The sequence below is a fragment of the Macrobrachium rosenbergii genome, chromosome 2 (genome assembly GCF_040412425.1).
Source record: "Macrobrachium rosenbergii isolate ZJJX-2024 chromosome 2, ASM4041242v1, whole genome shotgun sequence".
Classification (NCBI taxonomy): Eukaryota; Metazoa; Arthropoda; class Malacostraca; order Decapoda; family Palaemonidae; genus Macrobrachium; species Macrobrachium rosenbergii.
In genome coordinates this window covers 87,320,550-87,340,252 of record NC_089742.1, presented here as the reverse complement: position 1 = coordinate 87,340,252, position 19,703 = coordinate 87,320,550, and the positions used below count along the sequence as shown (strand labels likewise).

Here is a 19,703-nt window from a genome sequence, read left to right as displayed (position 1 = left end):
AGATTAAATATCTACATCTTCAAGTTACTGGTTACTTGGAGCACCATACAAAGGTAGTGTATGTGTCCATGCCCCACACCCTCATAAAGTGTATCAGCTTTATTGATCTGTTAGTATCCAGATTAAGAGGAATGAGGGAATGCCCAAGTAATTATTTGCATTTAAGAAAAAAAATTAGTTTTATGTGCTCATACAAAGTATAAGCAATTACTTTAAAATCAGCTCTCCAGTGAAAAGAAGTGCCTCTGTCATCACAAATCTTCGAAGCCTGCCCACTTTGTTGCTTAGAGTTTGAGGCATTTTGGGTCTAGCCAGTTTTCATGCAGTGGAATCAAAAAGAATTTTCTAATAGAATTATATTGTCTGAATTTTTCAAAGAAATTGGTTAAAGTGAAGTTGATGAGAGAAGGGTGAAAGACTCTACAGCTCCCAGCAAACTCAGTTGGATCACTAACACATGACATGGAATGAACCTTAGGATAATGTAGATGACTGTCAATTGTGCATACAGTAAGAATCTGTGGCCCTTGTCACATTGTTGCTAAACTTCCATGCTGCTGGTTCCAGGATTAAGTGACTGGTGTCATTATTCAATGTCACTTCTGTTATACTTGTTATTATGATCCTGGAGAACTTTGAGTATAAGAAAGACCACCTTTAGTTCCAGCAGGTTGAGGTAAGAGACCAGTGGTCCTTTGCTGAGGTAAGGATAAGCATGGGACTTTCTGAAGACTATAGCAGCTCTTCACCAAGTGATGTCTTGATGACTATCATTGGATGTTAGGTTGCTGACTGAAAGCAGAATAGCTCTAGGGGAATCATTTTCTCCAGAAACGAAACAAAGTACATGATGAGGCTACTATTTATTGATTAAGGACTTTTGAGAGAGGCAGTGGTTTAGGGCAATCTGAACTCTGTCAAGCTTCCTCTATGGATTCGCCACATAAGGTGCCCCATAATCCTTATGAGATAGAGTGCTTGCATTGATGTGAGCTGATGGACTGTGCCTCTCAAAAGAGCCATATTCAAAATGTCATACTGTTAGTACCATTTTATAGTGCCCCCAGAGTGAGTAAGAATACCAGTTGCAGGTTGTAAGACTGGATACCCATTATAGTATTAAGCAAATCAGATAGTTAAAAACTAGAACACTTTACCCCACCTGACAGTTCTTAGATATTTACCTCACCTGACAGTTCTTAAGATATCTCCTTGAAGAGATATCTCCTTGAAGAGGGATAGACAGATATCTACTGGATTCCTTTTTATAACAGAAACACAGTGTATCCTTTTGTAATTGAATGAAGATCAGAAGCCACCACTTTCATTCTGAATGGATTAACAACAGAAAGAAGTTGGTAAGGAACTTACATCAACCTTTCTTGTTGATGAACTGGTGACACTGTAACCGTGAAGAAACCTCAGAGACTTAATTGATGATATGCCTTCCTAGCATGAAAATCACTTGCTTATTTGGGATGTGAACATTCCTCAGGCTTAATGGTAAGACCATGATTCATGAGAAAGTGGAGGTCATTGTAAAACTGGGAAGTGACATCTATTTGTGAGGAGTTGGGTGAACCCAAATAAGGAAGCAATAATGTCATCTACTGGCATCATATCCAGATAAATCATAGGATCTTGCAGGATCCCTGTAAATGGAAAGATGCCAGAGTATGGAGGAGTGCAATACATACTGTGTTAGATAGTTGCTGCAAGGAAGACAGTGACTGTAGCCCTGATACCAAGAGCACTAAGGGTTATATGCTAGGGCATTAATCTTCAGGACTGTCTTTTACAGTTTAGAACTTCAAGGAAACATAGGCTTTATTGAAAGTGGTTGTGTTGAACTACATTTAGATGCTCATGTCAATAATGAAGAGTTATCGACCAGTGCATAACATTTGACCAAAGAGTACCTTCTTGGGAAATGTCAGAATTAATTGAGAGACTAGAAACCAAGGTTGGTAGGAAGGTGAAATGTTTGTAGCCATTAGTGATGGGTAAGGGAGTAATTACTCTTCTCCCAGTAATGTACTGTTGATTGGAGTTTCATGCAAGAGTACAAGCAAAATATTTCTGATTTAATGTATTTTTTCATTGTCTCATGAACAGAATGACATAACAATTGACAACTGTAGAGCTGAACAGAACATTGAGAGAAGCTGCAGTGACCAAAGGAACAAAAGTAGAGGGGAAAAGAACCATAGCTAAATGGTAAATGTGCAAAAATTTGGGTAGTAGGAGCCATGCAAGCACCAGTGCTTGAGATATTCAGGGAAAAGGCTAGAACACTGGAGGTGTTGGAAAAATCTTTGCCTGGACAAAAGGATTTGAAAGATTGAGAGAATTGGAAGATGCACATTGAAATTCTGTGATTCCAAGGTCAAAAAATTTTCATTGTCTTTATCAGATCATTCTGTATTCCAGTCACCTGTACCATTGCAGGTTTCATCAAAATTCATGTGGCTTCAGCTTCAATGGAGAAATTAATTCGAAAATGACTGGGTTGCTTAATGAAAGCAAATACTGTGCGGTTAACTTGATGGAAAGCTAGGATAGTCCAAAAACTCACTGTATATGGAAAAACTTTTGTCAAAGTGAATAGTACAAAAATATTAGCTTAAATAAAACCAAGGGTCAAATGAATTAATTTATCATGAGAATTATGAAGTAAATATTGGCCTAAATAAGTGGTAACCAAAAGTTGCATAATAAATACAAAGCAACATGACGAAACAAGGAACATTTTTAAGGTTATACTGCAAAAATATAGCATGCCCGGAGTACTGAATCATGCCATTAGCTAAGAGAAAATCTGGTACACTAATTGAACTAGATGAACAACATAGAAATGGGCTTACAAAGTAATGAAGCAAAATTGAAGAGCCAAAGCCATGCACAATAAGGCAAGGAAGCGAAAAGGATGAAAAGTAGTTACATTAAGGAAATGGAAATAAGTGAAGGCCAATGAAAATGAGCAGGTCAGATGTAAAACTGACCTCTTTGTGCAGAGCACTGATATAACCTCCCTTTCATTGGTGGGCTAGATAACGAGGACATCCATTAGGCAAATTATTTCTTTAAACATTGTATTGAATCATCATGGAAATTTTGTGTGATATTGCTGAATTAAAATAATGGTTTGTCTTTTTGTATAAATCCACTGAACCATATGATTAGACATTTTACCAAAAGTTTTAATGAATTCAGTAATATATGTGCCTGGTCTAGTCACATCTCAGATTTTATATTTAAATGTCAACTCTTCTGTGGCAGCCTTCTTTACTAATCTAATCTTTATATGTGCAGTGTATATTTTTTGGTCAAGTATTTGTGACATGAATGAAATTTAGATTTGTAGAATAAAATATCAGAATGGTTATATTCGTTTTATTAGAAATCTCATCAGAACTTATAATTTTGACTGATCCACATGTACTCAATAATATTAAAGCAGTACAGTAGTTGTAACCTACAAAATATGCAGTACAGAGTTACCGAGGAACTTTCCTGATGAATCAGGATCCAACTTGTTTGAGTGTTAGCACTGAAGCTTTAACACTCCTCATAGTAAAAAGAAAATATATGGAAACCAAAGTGAATAGTTTTGATTTTACATTGAACCTTGTGTTGTTACATATATGGTAAAATTGGCCACCAGCAATTACTTTGCCAAGCTAGACCAAATTCCCCACTCCTGAACTATAAGAAAAATTATGGAGGGGGACACTGCACACCTGTTGTTTTGGGGGGCAGAGGAAGAAGATTGTAACCATTTCATTCTGAAATGCAAGGACTGAAGCAAAGAAAGAACAAAAGCTGGGGAGCTACAACAGAAATATCAAGAAAGTTATTAAAATATAATAGGAAACTTTTTGTGTAGACAAGAAAGCTTAAAGGAAGGGAAAGACATGCTGCACAAAATGTGGAAACGAGAAAAGAAACTTAAAAGTTCAGAAATGAGGGTAAAGGCGCTCGGGAAGTTCCGGTGCAGGAGTATAACTCCGAAATGAACTGGAAGCTGCATACTAAAACAAGCATAACCAAGGAGAAATGGACAGGCAAGGGAGCCATTTCCAAGACATCTGTACCAAACACCACATCTACAAACAAAACTTCACCACCTCATTAAGATGCCGATGGTGTAATGAGAGATTATAAATGAGGCTGCATTTATAACACTCCCAGTTGAAAAGAATAGGATGCAGTTTTGATGGTATGTATAGTGGAACTCTAGCAGAGGAGGGTTGCAATTAACATTCACACGTTTGCCTGTAGAATACTCCCCTATAAATTGCTAATTACATAGCATATGAATTATGTATGTTGAAGTAAATTAGTATATTTCAAGTACCACACACTAAGCTATATGATGATAACTTATATTTACAGTATGTGTAAACATTTGTGTTGAAATAGAACTCGATAAAATATTTAGGAATGTGACCTGTACAGTATTATGATTATTATAATAGTGTGTTATTCTTTTAATTACAGTATTCTGTTTCATATAACTTTAGTTTGATGATAAAATATATTTAAAGTTTTAAAGACTTGTAGCAATTTTGCAAGCTGTACATGCAGAAAGTTATTTTCAGAATAAAAATATTGAATTCAATACAAGAGTTGTTGTATTTGACCTGTGACACCATTAATACTAGCTGGCACTGCTATTACTATAAAGAATGTTTGTCAAGTCCGAAAATGCTCAGACTGTCAGACATCAGAAGTTCACATAAATACCCAAAAACCAGCTGAACTAAAATGGCTTTTGCCCCATTCAGAAGAGCTTAGTTTTCCAAAACAATACACTCGTCCTTTGTTTATCAAGAAGCAGAAAAGCATGAATGCCCACCCATTTTGACGTCTCTGTTGATATTCTCTGGGATTCACCTGCGTCCACTGTGGGATTCCCGGCCACTGTCCATAATCCAAAATGGTTGCAGATGAAGTGCGCTCTGTCCTTTAAAAGGCCTTTGGTGTAATCACAGCACAGATGAAGTAAACATATCTAGGAGCTGCCAAGATCTTACATGGCAAGATTGATTTCAACAAATAATCCACAACTTGCTGCATCTAACAGACAGCTTCAAAATTTCGTAAGAATCACAAACAAGCTCCTAAGATTTCATAATTCTACCACTTATCTTCTTTGGGTCTTTTGCGTGTGCAGGAACTAGAGGCTGCAGGTCAAAAGGCATTGAAAAATCTGCTAGGGTCTCAAACTCTCTCTCGAAGATAATGCTCAAAATCAATATGGCGAATGGCAATATCTGAGTTTGTTATCAAGACAAAAGAAATAATGGACAAAAGCTATGAGATGAAAAAAATGCGATTTTTATGAAAAATACTGGTGACGGAAAAGGAAAGAAACCCTTATGATTGTGATAGTCGATGTTTTGGATGACAATGATGAAAAGACTATCACAACATTTATGAAACAAGAACCTGTAGTTTTAAGATGTAAAACAAGATGAAAATTACTTCCATAAAATTGTAAAATTAGAATTGAGGACTAGGGGTATGAAATATTCAATCAAATTTTCACCAAGGAAACTTGAAATATGGGAATACATGATAAAAGCTCTGTGTGGCCATTAAAAGCTGTAATATGCATGATAAATACTGTGTAGTATATTTAAGAAAGCAGACAGAAACAAGACTTGAATGCCCAAAATGCAGGAAATGTCGCAGGTTAATATGACTGTGATCATGTGAGGGAAAGTAAAAAAGTGTATGCACAGTCAAGGACCACACACACACAACAGTAAACAAAACGAACATATAATTAAAAGAAAAATAAGCAAGAATAAGGATGCAGCTGATCATGAAGAACAACTATAAATGACATTTACTTCATCTTGCTATTCAGCCACCCTAACCCCTTTTCCACTGCCTTAATCGCTAAGTGGGCGAAAGTGTTCCAGTGCTTAGCTTGTAAGCCCAATTTTCATAAGATCAACACTAAGCTAATCAAACTGAAAACAAAAGGAATACATGAACAGATTGTCAAAGCTTCGGCTAATATATTGCTGAAGATTTCAGTTATCAGCAATATATTAGTCGATGCATTGATAATCTGTTCGTGTATTCCTTTTGTTTCCAGTTTGATTAGCTTAGTGCTGATTTTATGAAATTTGGGCTATCAAGCTAATCACTGGAACACTTTCGGCCACTTAGCGATTAAGACAGTTAAAAAGGGGAGTTAGGTGTCTGCACAACAAGATAAGGTGGTCAAGAAAATAAAACAGATGAAGTACAAGGAACTAAAGGTGGAACTTTTGGGGGACCCATAGTTGCACTAAGAAGCCATGGTTAGAGAGGTTGGACAACAAAACTGAGAAAGGAAGAGGAAACGGAGGTAAAGTAAAAGGTTAATAAATGGGGCTGAAGGGACGCTGCAAATACCTTTCAGTAATGTCTACAGCAAGGTCCAGTGCACCACATAAAGAGCACTAATTGCAGTAACCAACCCTCCGGGGTTTTGTTTCCAATTGACTGAATGTTAAATACATTTCAGTTGATAAAAATAAGCATTAACGATATTGGTTATCCCACAAAAAATCTTCATGATAATATGTTAGTATTTTATAACGAGGGAAAATAATAGTGGAAGATTAGTCATAATTCTCTCTGAGCATGTAGAAGATGTGAAGTCAATGACCGGGCGTAAATGTAAACCTTTTCGTCTATTATAAGTGTATTTTGACTCACCATGCAATGAAGAATTTAAAACTTATTTATTAAAGTTTACTACTTGAAACAAAGATTTTCGAAAATGTTTATGAAGTCTTGGCACCCCGACTATGAAGTTGGCTCAGGAAATACACTATGAGAAAACAAGAAAACATTCAAGAAAATATCAGATCGCGCATTCATTAAAATGAAATTTACCTAATATACTAATGAATGATGATGAATATACACGACCGAGGATTTTGAAGGAGCTTTGATGAACAATTGTTGTAGCAAAATAATTAAGAATCTGGTCTTGAAATATCAGGACGCTATGACGTCACAGGAAAGCGCTTCACACGTATTTGTTTATGGAATAAGTTCATGTGAATGGAAGGAAGAAGAAGAAATCGGCTGCTCTGAAACTTGGCTGAATTAGCTCATCACTCTTAGTTTTGGTATCTGTATATTCTTGCCTGTTATAGATCGCTCGTTAAGTAATAGGAAATCGCCTGTTATTTTAAAATCAGGGTTACTGAGGCACCGAAGCAAAGACAAGGTTAAAATGGAGAGTTTAGGAGGTGCCGGTGGCAGGTTGACGTCGTCTCAGCGCGAGGAGTTGATGGACCAAGTGAAGCAACAGATCGTCATAGCAAATACACAGGAGTTATTGACGGTAAGGAAGTTCACAGCTTGGCCCAGTGCTTGTGCTTGGCTTGCACTTCGATACTTCTACGTCACTGAGCCAGGCGAGCCTTCTGCCTACCTAACTCTACAGTAGGCGACGGCAGGCCTAACCAAGTGGACTAGGATAGTACCTATTTAATATTAGGCTGATGAAAGCCTCCCAGGTCTTCACATGGAAAAGGCCACAGGGTCCACTGACTTGGACCGCACCCTTCCACCGAATATGGTGTTCATTAGGGAGAAGCAAGAGGAGGCAAAGGGAAATACAGAAAGAATTAAAATAGAAAAAACGAATTCGCCTAATATTGTAAATAGATAAAAATGTAGGCTATTAAATAGATAAAAATGTAGGCTATTAAATAGGTAAAAATGTAGGCTATTAAAATGCAAGGAGAATAGTATTAGGGTAGTAATGCATTGTATCTTTGCTTGAACTCAGGAGTTTACAATTGCAGTACGTCACCAGAGAGACTGTTCCACGGTCCAATGGAGCGAGGAATAGCCTAGGCTAAAGGACCTCTGGAACTGAGAAGTTTGACAGCAGCTGTTCCGTGAATCTGGTTGCTCTTGGCAGAAAAGAATGTTGGGGATCAGTTGTGAATGTGAAAGATCTGTTGAAATACAACTTATGAAAAAGTGACAAACAAGAGACCATCCATCAATGGTCTAAGTCATAACTGCTACTAGGCCTATTAGGAAACGAATCACTCTGTTTAAAAGAGGTAAATCTCTGGCAGAAGAAGACATCCACACCAGAGAACAGTACAGTATTCCAGTAAAGGACACATAAATGACCTAAAACAGGCTCCATTGATTTTATCACGATTACACTGTACATATATGAAGCCTTACAAACAATACCCAACTTTCGTGCAGCATTTGCTGAAACTTTAATCATATGTTTTGGTATCTAAGTTTGCAGAACGACAGGACAACCTCCGAATGGAAGCTAAGTCCATTGTCTCCAAAGTTTGGTGTTACTTTGGGGTGGGTGGGGCGGGCTTTGCCCCCTTAGACATCTGACGTTTGACACGGTGCCCTAAGTGAGTTTAGGTGTAAGTTCTGGTTAGGTCAGGACCTGGCATTCTAGGAAAGGTTAGGTGTGTTTATGTGTGTGGAACTTGTCCTGTTGTTCTACACCCACCTCGATGTTTCTCAAAAGTTAGATCTGAGTCAAAGGTTACACAGAGATTAGTTAAAGCTTCAGATTCATTCAGCAAAGTCACATCGACCTGAAGGGGAGGATGGGGTGGGAAATCTGTACAAGATCTGCTAGCCAATAGTACTTTTGTTTTGATGGAGTTCAGCCTCATACCCATGGACTACGCTATTCGCTGATCTGGTCCATGTCCCGATTGAGACTGTGAGCAGCTTCATTTGTTCCTACACAAATACAAACCCTTGGTGCTTTACTTATATGGGGATTACTTTTGGCGAAGCTGAACTGGCCGCTAAAGACTTAACAAGGCATTGTGGTGGTATTACTACCGGCCAGGTAGTTGGTTGGTAACAGTGGGGAACCCACGGTACCAACCTCCCAGTGTCACGCATCCACTTTACTTTCTGGCCTTGTCTGATGCGGACGTGTTTTCCTGCTCTCTGCTCAGACCTTCCTGGATGCTAAAGCTTCAACTTTTTCATGGTGTGTTTGTTCCTGTTTTTCTTTTGGCTTGTTACTTTAGTATAACTGTGTGTGTTTGTAATTATGGAGGATCTGTTACAAACCCATGTTGTTCCGACACAATATACAAACCCTCGGTCCTTTACATTAGGAGATACTTTCAGGCGTAGGCTGGAAACGGCTGTTAAACTCTTGAACAAGGTGGTTAGGCAGTAACTACCTCCAGGTAGGCGGGGATACCCGCCTGCCCGGATGTAAACATTCCAGTTTGCTTTCGGCCGTCAGCCCGTTGCTGACGTATTTTTTGTTCTCTCTGCTGACTGTCGTTAAGCTCTTACGGTGGGATCTTTCTGTATTTTTGTTTATATATTGCGTGTGTTTGATATTTGGTAATACAAACCCACGATTTGTGATAACCTTGTGTAAGCCGTCGTTCCCTGCCTGTGTCTGGGGTTTGGCGGCCAAGGGCATAGCTGGATAGCGTAGCCAAGTGGTAATGCTTCTCTCCAGCGGCCCTTTTCGTAATACTGGGCGCCCCTGTACTTTGGGATTAGTTTGGGGCCTTTTTCTTCACTTCCCCTACATCCATCGGGACGTAGATTAGTCCCTTCTTGGGCTTCGCCCTCCGTGTGTGGGGGCATCACTAATTTCTTCCTTCTTTTGCTGAGTGTTTGTCTCCGCCTGCGCTTAGAGATTTTGCGGGCTGAGTGGGAGGTTCTGGGCGTCGTCGATAAGTTCCTTCCACGGCACCCTTGGTGGGCTCCCCTCTGTCCTTTTTCTCTTCCCGTAGGTTCTTCCTTCTCTCTCCTTCGCCCTCTTCGCTCGCTCGTCGGGTGAAGACACGAGGGGGGCGAGCAACCTCGTCTGAAAGTACCTCCCTAACGCTGCGTAGGGCTGTTCCCCTTGTAGCGGGAGGAGCCTCCCTCTACTAATCATATTTGTTTTTTCTTTCAGGTTGACAGTGAGCATTGCAGAGACAGCAGTAGTTGGCTGGATATCATATATCAAGAATATCTTGCAAGCAGTCCCGACTTTCATTCAGTGTTGCTTGGGATCGACCACAATACCTGATTAGATGACATATTACCACGTCCGGGATCGCTCTGACTCTGTTCCCCGCTGATGTAGTTCGATCGCTGTCATTGCTGGTTTTCATGTATGCTGTTGCAATGCTTCCTGCGTATCTGTGGTCTATCTGCTCCTGCTGTTCCCTGTGTTTTGCTCGTGTCAACTCTCGACAGTCTCGGGGCTGCTCTCCTGGTCTCCTGCTGCAGCCGCCCTGATGGCTCCTGTCGATGCTGGTGACTTTCAATGACACTCTGTCTGTTGCATTAGCTCCTGCCTTCCGAACAGCTCACGTAGCTCCTGCATCGAATGTCCTGATCGTGCCGCTTCTTCTCCTGAGTGGTCGTGCCGGGGCCACTTCCGTTGTGTTCCTGCCTGCTGCCATCCTGTAGAAGGCGTTGGCGTGAAGGGAAGAAGTAAGCCTTGTGGAAGTGACGTTCCTGGCCGTTGCATAGCTCCTGCTCTCCGAACCTTTGCCGTAGCTCCTGCATCGGCTGTCCTGATCATTCCTGCTTCTCCTGGCGGTCGTGCCGGGTCGCTTCCGTGCGTTCCTGCTAGCTGCCCCAGAGGTTACGATGTCCGCCATCCTGTAGAAGATGTCGGCGTGAAGATTTAGGAAGTGGTCCTGTTGGTGATTTTCCTGGCCGTTGCAGTAGCTCCTGCCCTCCGATCTGCTGCTGTAGCTCCTGCATCGGCTGTCCTGATCATACTTCTCCTCGTCCGTTGTGTTCCTGCGGACTACCCTGGAGGTTCTGATGTTTCGTGTCGACCATCCTGTAGAAGATGTGGGAGTGGAGATGAAGGAAGCTGTCCTGTGGAAGTAGCCGCCGTCTTCTTCATCTTATCTTCGATTTCGTCTTCTGCTGCGTCTTCCCTTCCTCTCCCGGTCCTGGAGGTCCCGAGAATGGCAGACCTTCATCGGCGAAGGAAGGATGCTACTTCTTCCCTTGATGCCCTTGGACATTTAGGGACTGCCTCCCTTCGAGGAGGCAGTGGGTCTCGTTGGCTCTTCCCGACCTTCCGGGTTAGGGAACCGATTTCAGATAGCCGTGGGTTTTGTGTTTGGAAGCCGCGGAGCGCGCAGACCTCAGTTTGCGTTCGTTCCCAGTCTTAGAGGTTCGCCTCTAAGATGGGGGCTGCCGGGCGCTCGTTCGCGAGCAGCAGTGCTTTCGAGATTCTATGGAATATCGAGTATCCCGATCTGGTCTGGAGAGATTTTCCTGGGCCCAGTTAGGGAGCAGTGCGAGAAGAAAGGGCCGAGGCACCCAGGTGTCTCGGTTCCTCTTCCAGCCAGCACAAGCGCTCCCAGTGTTTGCCAGTGCTCAGTCGAGTTCCCAGCCTGGTGTCTCGAACCTCTCGGTTCGAACACCAGAAAGAAGCAAGAAGAGATTCACTTTGGGAGTCCTCACGGGACTTCCAAGGACTGACACTCTTCCGGAAGACAAGTTGGCGATTCGCATTTTCCTGTGGGATCTTGCGTTTGGGGCGCGAGAGCCACGGCCTCTCGAGGCCATTCCTCTCGTGCCAGTCTTGGAAGTCTGCATCTAAGACTGGTTCTGTGCTGGCTCTTTTAATCTATTAGGTAACAAAGCAGCCGCTCCCGATTTTCGAGTCTCGTGGGTAGCTCGAATTCTATGAATCACGGCGCTCTCCTTCTGAGAGGCACAGGGCGAGAGAAAGTGTCGAGACACCCAGGTGTCTGGTTGCCGAGACACCCAGGTGTCTGGTTGCGGGGCGCCCAGGTAGACACCCAGGTGTCTGGTTGCCGAGACACCCAGGTGTCTGGTTGCCGGGACACCCAGGTAGACACAGAGGTGTCTGGTTGCCGGGACGCCCTTGTGTCTGGTTGCGGGACACCCAGGTGTCTGGTTGCGAGACACCCAGGTGTCTGGTGGAGACACCCAGGTGTCGGTTCGCGGCGCCAGGTGTCTCGATTCTGCCCGCCAGCTGCTTCGGTTGCTCGGGGGCGTTCTTGTGTCTCGAACTTTAGGTTCGAGCATGCAAGATAGCAGACACAGAATTCCCCCTGAGCCTTCTTCTCGAGGCCTTGGCCTCGGTTTCGGCCTCGAAGGAGTTTAGAGTTCGGGAAACTAGCAATTGTTCACAGCAGCCGAAGTCTGGCCTGCCCAGTTATGAGTCTGGCTCTGGCTCGGCTTCGACTTGGCTTGCCAGACTGGCTCGGCTCGACTGGCATGGCTTGCCAGACTGGCTCGGCTCGACTTGACTCGGCTTGCCAGACTGGCTTGGCGCTCGTTTGGCTCGCCCCATCTCGCCTGCCTCCCAGTCTGCGCGCCACCGACCAGCTGGATCGCGTTGGCGTGATCGGCTCGGCTCGGCTCGGCCCTACTCGGTTTTCGATTCGGGTTTCGTGTATGCTCGAAAGTGAATTTTTGCTCTTCCCAGGAAAGCACTTTGCCGGCATAGGTGCTCTTCTTTCCCCGTGTGGCAGTAATCTCCCGGTTGATTATTGCTCACGGTCCGCCTCTCCTGCTTATCATTCTGGCAGGACAGGTAGGCTACTCTTTTCTCCTCACCTGTTCTCCTCTCCTTTCCGGTTGTTCGAGAGGAAGCGAGACGGACAGAGAGAGCTCGACGAAATTTTCTTTCGGAGTTCGGCTGCCTGGCGTGCTTTGGGTATCGGTCCCCGATTCTCTCGTATTATAACCAGGTAGCTGAGAAGGGTTTCATGGGATCTGTCAAGGTCTCCTCCAGGGGGAGAAGTACAGGGTTTTTCACGCATCGGAACAGCGGGGTCTTCCTCTTCAAGTCACGATCGCCCCGTGTTCTCAGGGAACCGCTGATTAAATGGCGCGAGGATCCCTGGGACAGAATCAGCTCCCCAATGAATAACCTTCATCACTTGCAGCCCTTGCAGTTTCTGAGGGGCGAGAATGTCAGGGACCGCCGCAGTCCTGTCTTCGAGCGTTCGACCTGATGGATTCTTTTCTTGATGGAGTTAATTCAGGTCGAAACACAAACTTCCACCCCTGCCTCGGCAGAATATGAATTCTTCTTGCCTGGGAGGTCTTGCTGACCACAGTTTTTGGGCAATTCTGGTGCTAAGAAGAAGGACTTTGTCCCATTCGGATCTCAGTTTAGTAAGTCCGAGTTGGCTCAGCCCTTAGGAGCAGACCTTTACTTGGTTCTGCCTTTCTCTTTCAGAGATTTGCCAGATACCCTGGTAATCAAGGTTCCCACCAGGGCACTGCCTTGTCCTTTGGACAATGGCCAGAATTTTGGGTCTTATCATTTCAACTCGACCCTTGGGTTCAAGCCAGCCCACCTCAACTCCTTAGCTAAGAAGTCCTAGGCTTCAGAAGAAGATTGCAACTGCTGATGCCTGGACAAATGATGCTTATCGAGTCTCTGGAGCTGGCAGCAACATTGCCGAGACCTGGGAATGGATTCCTTCAGGAGAAGTATCTATTTCCCTTTGGTCTGGGCAATTCTTTCCATCGCCTCTCCGTGCTCCCGATTCGGGGAAATGCCAGCCCGGCTAGGAGCTAATTGTCTCGGTTCCCTGTCATCTTGCAGAGCTTCCCCATGGTCGAAAATGGAAGTCTGCTTCCTTTTGCCCGTTCTTTCCTCTTCGGTATGAGGAAGCAGTTAGGCTAATGCTTGATTATAGGAACCTTCGAATATGCCTTCATATTTCCCTCAAATCTTGTGTCTACTCACAGATTCACAGGTTGAGAATAGGCGCACAAAGTGACCTTGTCTTGAATTTGTGCGACCGAGATGATTAGTACCTTCCCGTCACGTCCTGGGCTCAGGGCAGCCTTTTGGCCGTCCGAGAATCCAGGATGGAGTTTCACTCACTGGTTTCATTGAACAATAAAACCACAACAGTGACTTTTGTCGACAAACAGGAGGCAATCGTTTTTCCCCCTGCTTTATCTCGACATTTGTACTCAGTGTTGTTTCTATTGCACACTCGACAGCTCAATAACCAGATGCATCCCTGGTGGGGATGTATTGGTAAACAAGCCTGGCCTCGGGTTTGAGTGATCGGGACAGAACATGCTGCTCACTCTTTTTCACGAAGACTCATACAGAGACTGCTGGACTGAGAAATCCCTACCGTCCTTCTGTTGCCTCCCTGCACACAAGTCAGTAGTGTTTCTCGCTCCCTCATACCAGACCAGGGCCGCTCTGTTGAGGCATGCTGTCTTTTGGTGAAAAACTTCGATATCAGCGTTTTTTCCCTCCGTATTTGTCCGTTTCGCTGGGGTTCACAAACATTGCTCACCCGAGTTACAGACAAATACTTAAAGACTTCCCCTCCTTCCGAACTGATTGCGAGGCATCGAGAAGAATTACTTGACCCATCCTCCTGTGCAGCTACACAAGAAGCGGTTCTTGAGGCAGTACATCCTGTGGGTTCAGGACTGGGAGACTTTCCAGCTTTCCTTGCAGCTGCACAGGCTTTCGCTGAGCGGCAACAGATATAGCTGGATATCCCTTGAAGTCCTCTGCAACACTGTCCCAGGGACTGGATCCGTCTTCGCTGGTGGTGTCGTTGTCGGAACTTCTTCCCGGGTCAAGTCGCTTGTCAAGTGGACTTCCCTCGTCTTCTCCGCCGAGGGCTGCTTCTCTCCCTTTCAGTTTTGAAGAATGTAGGCCCTTGCGGCCTAGTCTTTATCTGAAGTAGCCTTCGTCTCCTTAGTCGAGAGTTAGCTACGGACGAGAAGCTTCTTCAGTCATGCTGTCCCAGGGAATGTTTCCTGGGTGGCATGCGCTCGTTTGGGTTCCTGTCCGTGCTCTGCACTCGCCCCCCTGAGTCGTCGGATAGATATGCCCTCTTAGGTCCATCTCTCATCTTACCTGGCCTTGGCGAGAAGATGGAAGAACAGGGTGGGGATCATCCTTCTCGGATGCCATTAGGTGGACTCCAAATCCATTGGCATCGACTGTTGGGTTCGAGTCCTTCTTGTTCCCTCCCCTCCTTGGACTTTGTATCGATGATCCAGATCATTCGTTACTTTGTCCTATTGGGAGCTGTGGTACTTTCCGAAAGGTTCGACATTCCTAACCTGGATGTCGTCAGCGTTTCGCCAGTACTGTCTCCCAAGGAAGAAGTGTCTAAGGCACATCTTCCTCCTGACTTCGTGAAAGCGATCAAGGAGGTACTTGGCAGCTGATGACAACGATACCGGTACCTTTCACCCGAGAGCTCACAAAGTCGATGGCTTGGTCCATCCCTCGCATTTCGGGAAGAATATGTCGGTACCACAGGAGCTGAAGGCGGGTGTGTGGTCCCAACAGACTACCTTCACCTCCTTCTACCTCTGGGATGTTGCACACAAGTCCTTGGACACTTTTTCCTTGGGTCCTGTGGTGGCTGCTCAACAAGTTGTGTAGCTTATCCAGCTCCCTTAACGGACAGGATTGCATCTCGCCTATGTTATGCCGGCTGTGATGGGGAGAATGGAGTTGAGTGACTGGCCTCTCTTCTTTCTCCCCATCCTGGCTCTCTTCCACGGGCAGGAGCGGAAATGCCGTTACAAGCTGGACCGAGGCGATCGAGGCAGATAAGCGCATAACAGGAGCTCCGTTCTATTTCCGTTAAGGTTAATAGAAGCAACCCCTCCTTCCTCTTGCAAGGGAGGAAGGAGACCATGACTATGAGACAACCCAATGCTTGTATTTGCCTTATTGTCATCCGACGTCAAATTCTTCCCAGCCTACTTTGCATGAACTGACGTTTCCTCTTTCATGCAAAGGACCCAGAAGTCTGACAACTGATCCTGCGTTTCTTACAACCCGATCTTTTGTCAGAGGCAGTTTCCCTTCCTCGCTCTCCACGACCAGGAAGGGAAGACAAGGTGGTGAACTCCAGTCAGTTCAGAGAGACTTTCTCAGATTCCTCCCTCCAATAAGTGAGTCTCCCTAATGTAAAGGACCGAGGGTTTGTATATTGTGTCGGAACAAATAACAATTTTTAAAGTAAATTGTATTTTTTCTAACTATAAACCCGAGGTCCTTTACAATTGCCCCACCTCATGCCACCCCCTCAATCTGTACCTGGGCCGAAAGGCAAACTGGAATGTTTACATCCGGGCAGGCGGGTATCCCGCCTACCTGGAGGTAGTTACTGCCTAACCACCTTGTTCAAAGAGTTTAATGACGTTTCAGCCTACGCCTGACAGTATCTCCTAATGTAAAGGACCTCGAGGTTTGTATAGTTAGGAAAAATACAATTTACTTTAAAAATTGTTATATTTGGATAAGCCTGTGTGTCGGGTATGTCCTGGTAAGGACAAGAAATGTGGCGCTTTCCGCTGTAGTGCGGATTCAGACCCTCACTCCTTTTGCTTGAAATGTAGGAAAGGGAACAAGGACCCCTCCTGATTGTACTGTTGATGAACCTTGCAATGATTGTAGGCTTTGGTCCCCTGAGCAGTGGGATACGTACTCTCGGAGGCCTAGATACAAATGTAAGGAGACTAAGGTGTCAGAAGGGCTCTCTTCGGCTCCTTCGACTCCAATGGATGCTAATCCTTCACAATCGTATCTGAGCCCCAAAGGCCTTCCCTTGCTGCCTATTCACAGCGCTGAATCTGTCTCCCTGTCCCCTGTGTCTGCATCCCTTGATCACAGAGAGACGCAGATCAGTGGCCCCTAGCCTACACTCCTCTTGGTTCTCCCCCTCACCCAGAGTCGCTGATCCCCGGGTTGGGGGGGCCCCATACCCGCCTTTGTCTTCCACAGGGTTGGTGTCTGTGCCTGGTTTAAGTCAGGCGTGGGAGTCGCTCGGGATGGTTGCAGCCCTGATCTTCCTTCGCTCCTCGAGCATATCAACTCTGCTGTGCAGGCGGGAGTACTGCTCCCTCCCCCCACTACCCACACGGTTGACGATCTCACAACCACCACCGTCACCGCTATGCTGCCGGGGAGCGTGATGACCTCGGTGGGAACGCACCATGCCTATGGTGTGGTTCCGACTCCAGCCATCTCTGTGTTGACGGTAGGCAGACCGGTCTGCTCGGTCACTCCGCCACTGCCCGGCTATGCTCCCATGCCTCCTGCCTCGCTTCCACTATTGCCCGTGCCTGTGATTCAGTGGACCCATCCAACGTTTCCTGTGGCTCCAGCTGTTCCTGCCACCATTTTACACCCACGGCATGAGTCTCCTGCCGGTTCTCGGACTCTTGTGCCATCTGCTGTTCCTGCCCCAGCCCCTGTCGACCCCTGGTCTGTCTTCGGCAAGCTGGGGGATGTGATGTTGTCGTCGATTGAGAAGAAGAAGAAGCAGCAGCAAGCAAGCACGCCAACCGTCCCCATCTTCATCTTCCTCTTCATTGTTGTCGTCCTCATCTTCGTCTTCGTCTGCCTCTTTCCCCCCTCTTCTAAGTCCAGTTGGCCTTAGAAGGGGAGGGTGGTTCCTCCTCCCCCTAAGAAGACTCTTCTGAGGGGGCACAGTCCTCCCCTCAAGGGAAGACTGCTGGGTCTCTCGCTGGGAAGGGTACCGCGGTACCCTCCTCAGATGGTTCGGGAGCTTCATCCTCTCGGACTGGTTCTGTTTTGGTGCCTCCTAAGCGAGCGTCGCCGAAGGCACGGTCTCCTGCGGGAGGCCGTGCAGTCTCGACTCCTGTAGTGAGCTCGAGCACGGAACAGAAGGGGAAAAGCCTTCAGGCTTCTCTTTCACCCAAACCGTCATCCTTGCCCAAGTCGGACAAAGGATCATCAGGGAAGGTGCCCAAGGACATCTCGACTCCGAAGACGTCGTTAGGAACCAAGAAGGGGTCCCCGCAGCCTTCTTTGTCTGTTTCGACATCGAAGAAGGCTGGAACACACCCGGACGGTAGGGACAGCGGTCTCCAATCAGCAGTCCATGCCCCTGCGTTGGTCTCCTCTGCACGCTCCAGTGTGGAGGATCGTCCAGCGTTGGAACGTGGATCGGCTGTGAGGAGGCCGTCCCCTGATCGTCAAGATGGTCGCTCGCCCAGACGAGTAAGTCCGTTTAGGCCCTCTCGCGAGGCTCCACCGTGGGTTGGAGATCGTGAGGGGTCTGTGGCCTCCACTGGTTATACCAGCAGACGTGATGGTGATGTTCGCTCTGCCTCTCCTGCCCCCTCAACTTCCTCGGGATTCTCTGGGAAGAAACGGGGTTGGTAGGATTGCTGGGGCTGAGGCCCTTGTGCAGTCAACATCAGGGGCGTCTGGTCCTTCCTCACTCCAAGCGAGCGAGAGGTCGTACGCCTCTGTTGTACGGGGCAGAGAGATGGGGTCTGTCTCGGGCTCTCCTGCGGGTGGGGCCTTTCTGGATGACCGTCTCTCGGTAGATCCTCTCCTGAGAGACCCGGACACTCCGGAAATGCAGAGGGCTATTGTCAAGGTCGTTGCGCTGATCCGTCAGCACTACGGTCTGGAGGAACCACTTCCAACTCCCTTGGAAGAGTGGTTGTCCAGGTTGGAGGAGTTTTACACTTCCAAGAGGGAGCCCAAACCCTCCCTTGGTCTACCGTGGTCTCCCTTGGTGGATAGTGTCCTCAAGCAGGTGAATGACTTGGTCTCTGGACCATCGTCTTCGCTTTGTTCGACTCGCTCCACCAAGCTATTGCCTCCCCCTCTCCCGAGACAGAAGAGATACTACGGGCCTTCAGAGGGAGCACTGCAGCAGAAGGTCGTAGAACTGGGGCTAACTCGTCTAGCTCCTGGGGCCACTTCAGCTCAGCTAACAGGGGAGCCTGCGCTTCTCGCGCAAGCTGAGCTGAACGCCTTGGAGGGTACGGCTCTGTCTGCCCTCCAAACGATATCCTGGCTCAACAACTGGGCCTTCGCGTTGTCGAGAATGACATCTTCGTCTGGCACTCAGAGCGAAGACCCGACCTTCACGAGTCTTTGCCAGTCTGGTGGGAAAGCCATTTCCTTTATAACCCACCAGACGGCAAATCTCTGGGCAAACCTAGTGCTGAAGAGAAGGGATGCGGTGTTGTCCCGGATCTACAGATCAGTGGGCGCCAAAGCTGCAGTCTCCCTGCGCAATGGACTCATTCTCGACGCCATCTCCCTCTTCCCCAGGGGAGAGGTGGATGCTGTGGTGGACAAGAGGAAGGCTGATGAGCGCGACTGTCTTGTCCACCAGGCAGCGACAAAAGGAGTCGCGCAGCCTTCTTGTCTTGCGGCCTGGACCATGAGCCAGGCTAGCACCCCAGCCCCGAAGAAGTCTGGTGCTTCGGCGGGCACTCGGGGAAAAGTCCAGACCTCTTCTTCTTCGCCTCCGCGGAAGGAACCGCAGGGTCCCTTTCGCCAGCCTGTTCCCCACAAGATGAAAGGTAAGGCGAAGAAGAGGGGAGGAGCTCACTAGGGATGGCAAGCCCCCTCAGATGCAGCCTTTGTTGCGAGGGGGATGCCTATCAAGCCACTGGGCAACTTGGCAGCGATATGGAGCGGAGACCTGGGTAGTGGATATCCTCCGGGAGGGATATTCTTTACCCTTCGAGTCACCGCCTCCCCTCACTGACACACCGGTCCAGTTCCCATTTTATCTTCAAGACCCCTAGAAGAAACAGGCCCTACTTCAGGAGGTCAAAACTATGTTGAGCAAAGGAGCCATCAAAGTCGTCGAGGACCGGTCTCCGGGCTTCTACAGCAGGATCTTTCTCGTGGAGAGAGCTTCCAGCGGCTGGAGGCCAGTGATCGACCTCTC

At 46.5% G+C, this 19,703-nt stretch overlaps 1 protein-coding gene across 4 annotated transcripts in view; it reads left to right on the top strand.

The window, feature by feature from the left end:
* Positions 1–7,049: 7,049 nt before the first annotated feature.
* The window catches only part of LOC136849031 (mitochondrial import inner membrane translocase subunit Tim13), a 165,137-nt gene continuing 152,483 nt past the window's right edge, over positions 7,050–19,703 (top strand). For 3 of the 4 annotated variants that reach the window (XM_067121929.1, XM_067121934.1, XM_067121922.1), the window contains exon 1: positions 7,074–7,354. In XM_067121929.1, coding sequence (XP_066978030.1) covers positions 7,244–7,354 — 111 coding nt within the window. In that variant the 5' untranslated portion in view covers positions 7,074–7,243. Of the gene's footprint in view, positions 7,355–19,703 lie in introns of all 4 variants that reach the window. The other variant, XM_067121911.1, reaches the window with a different exon arrangement.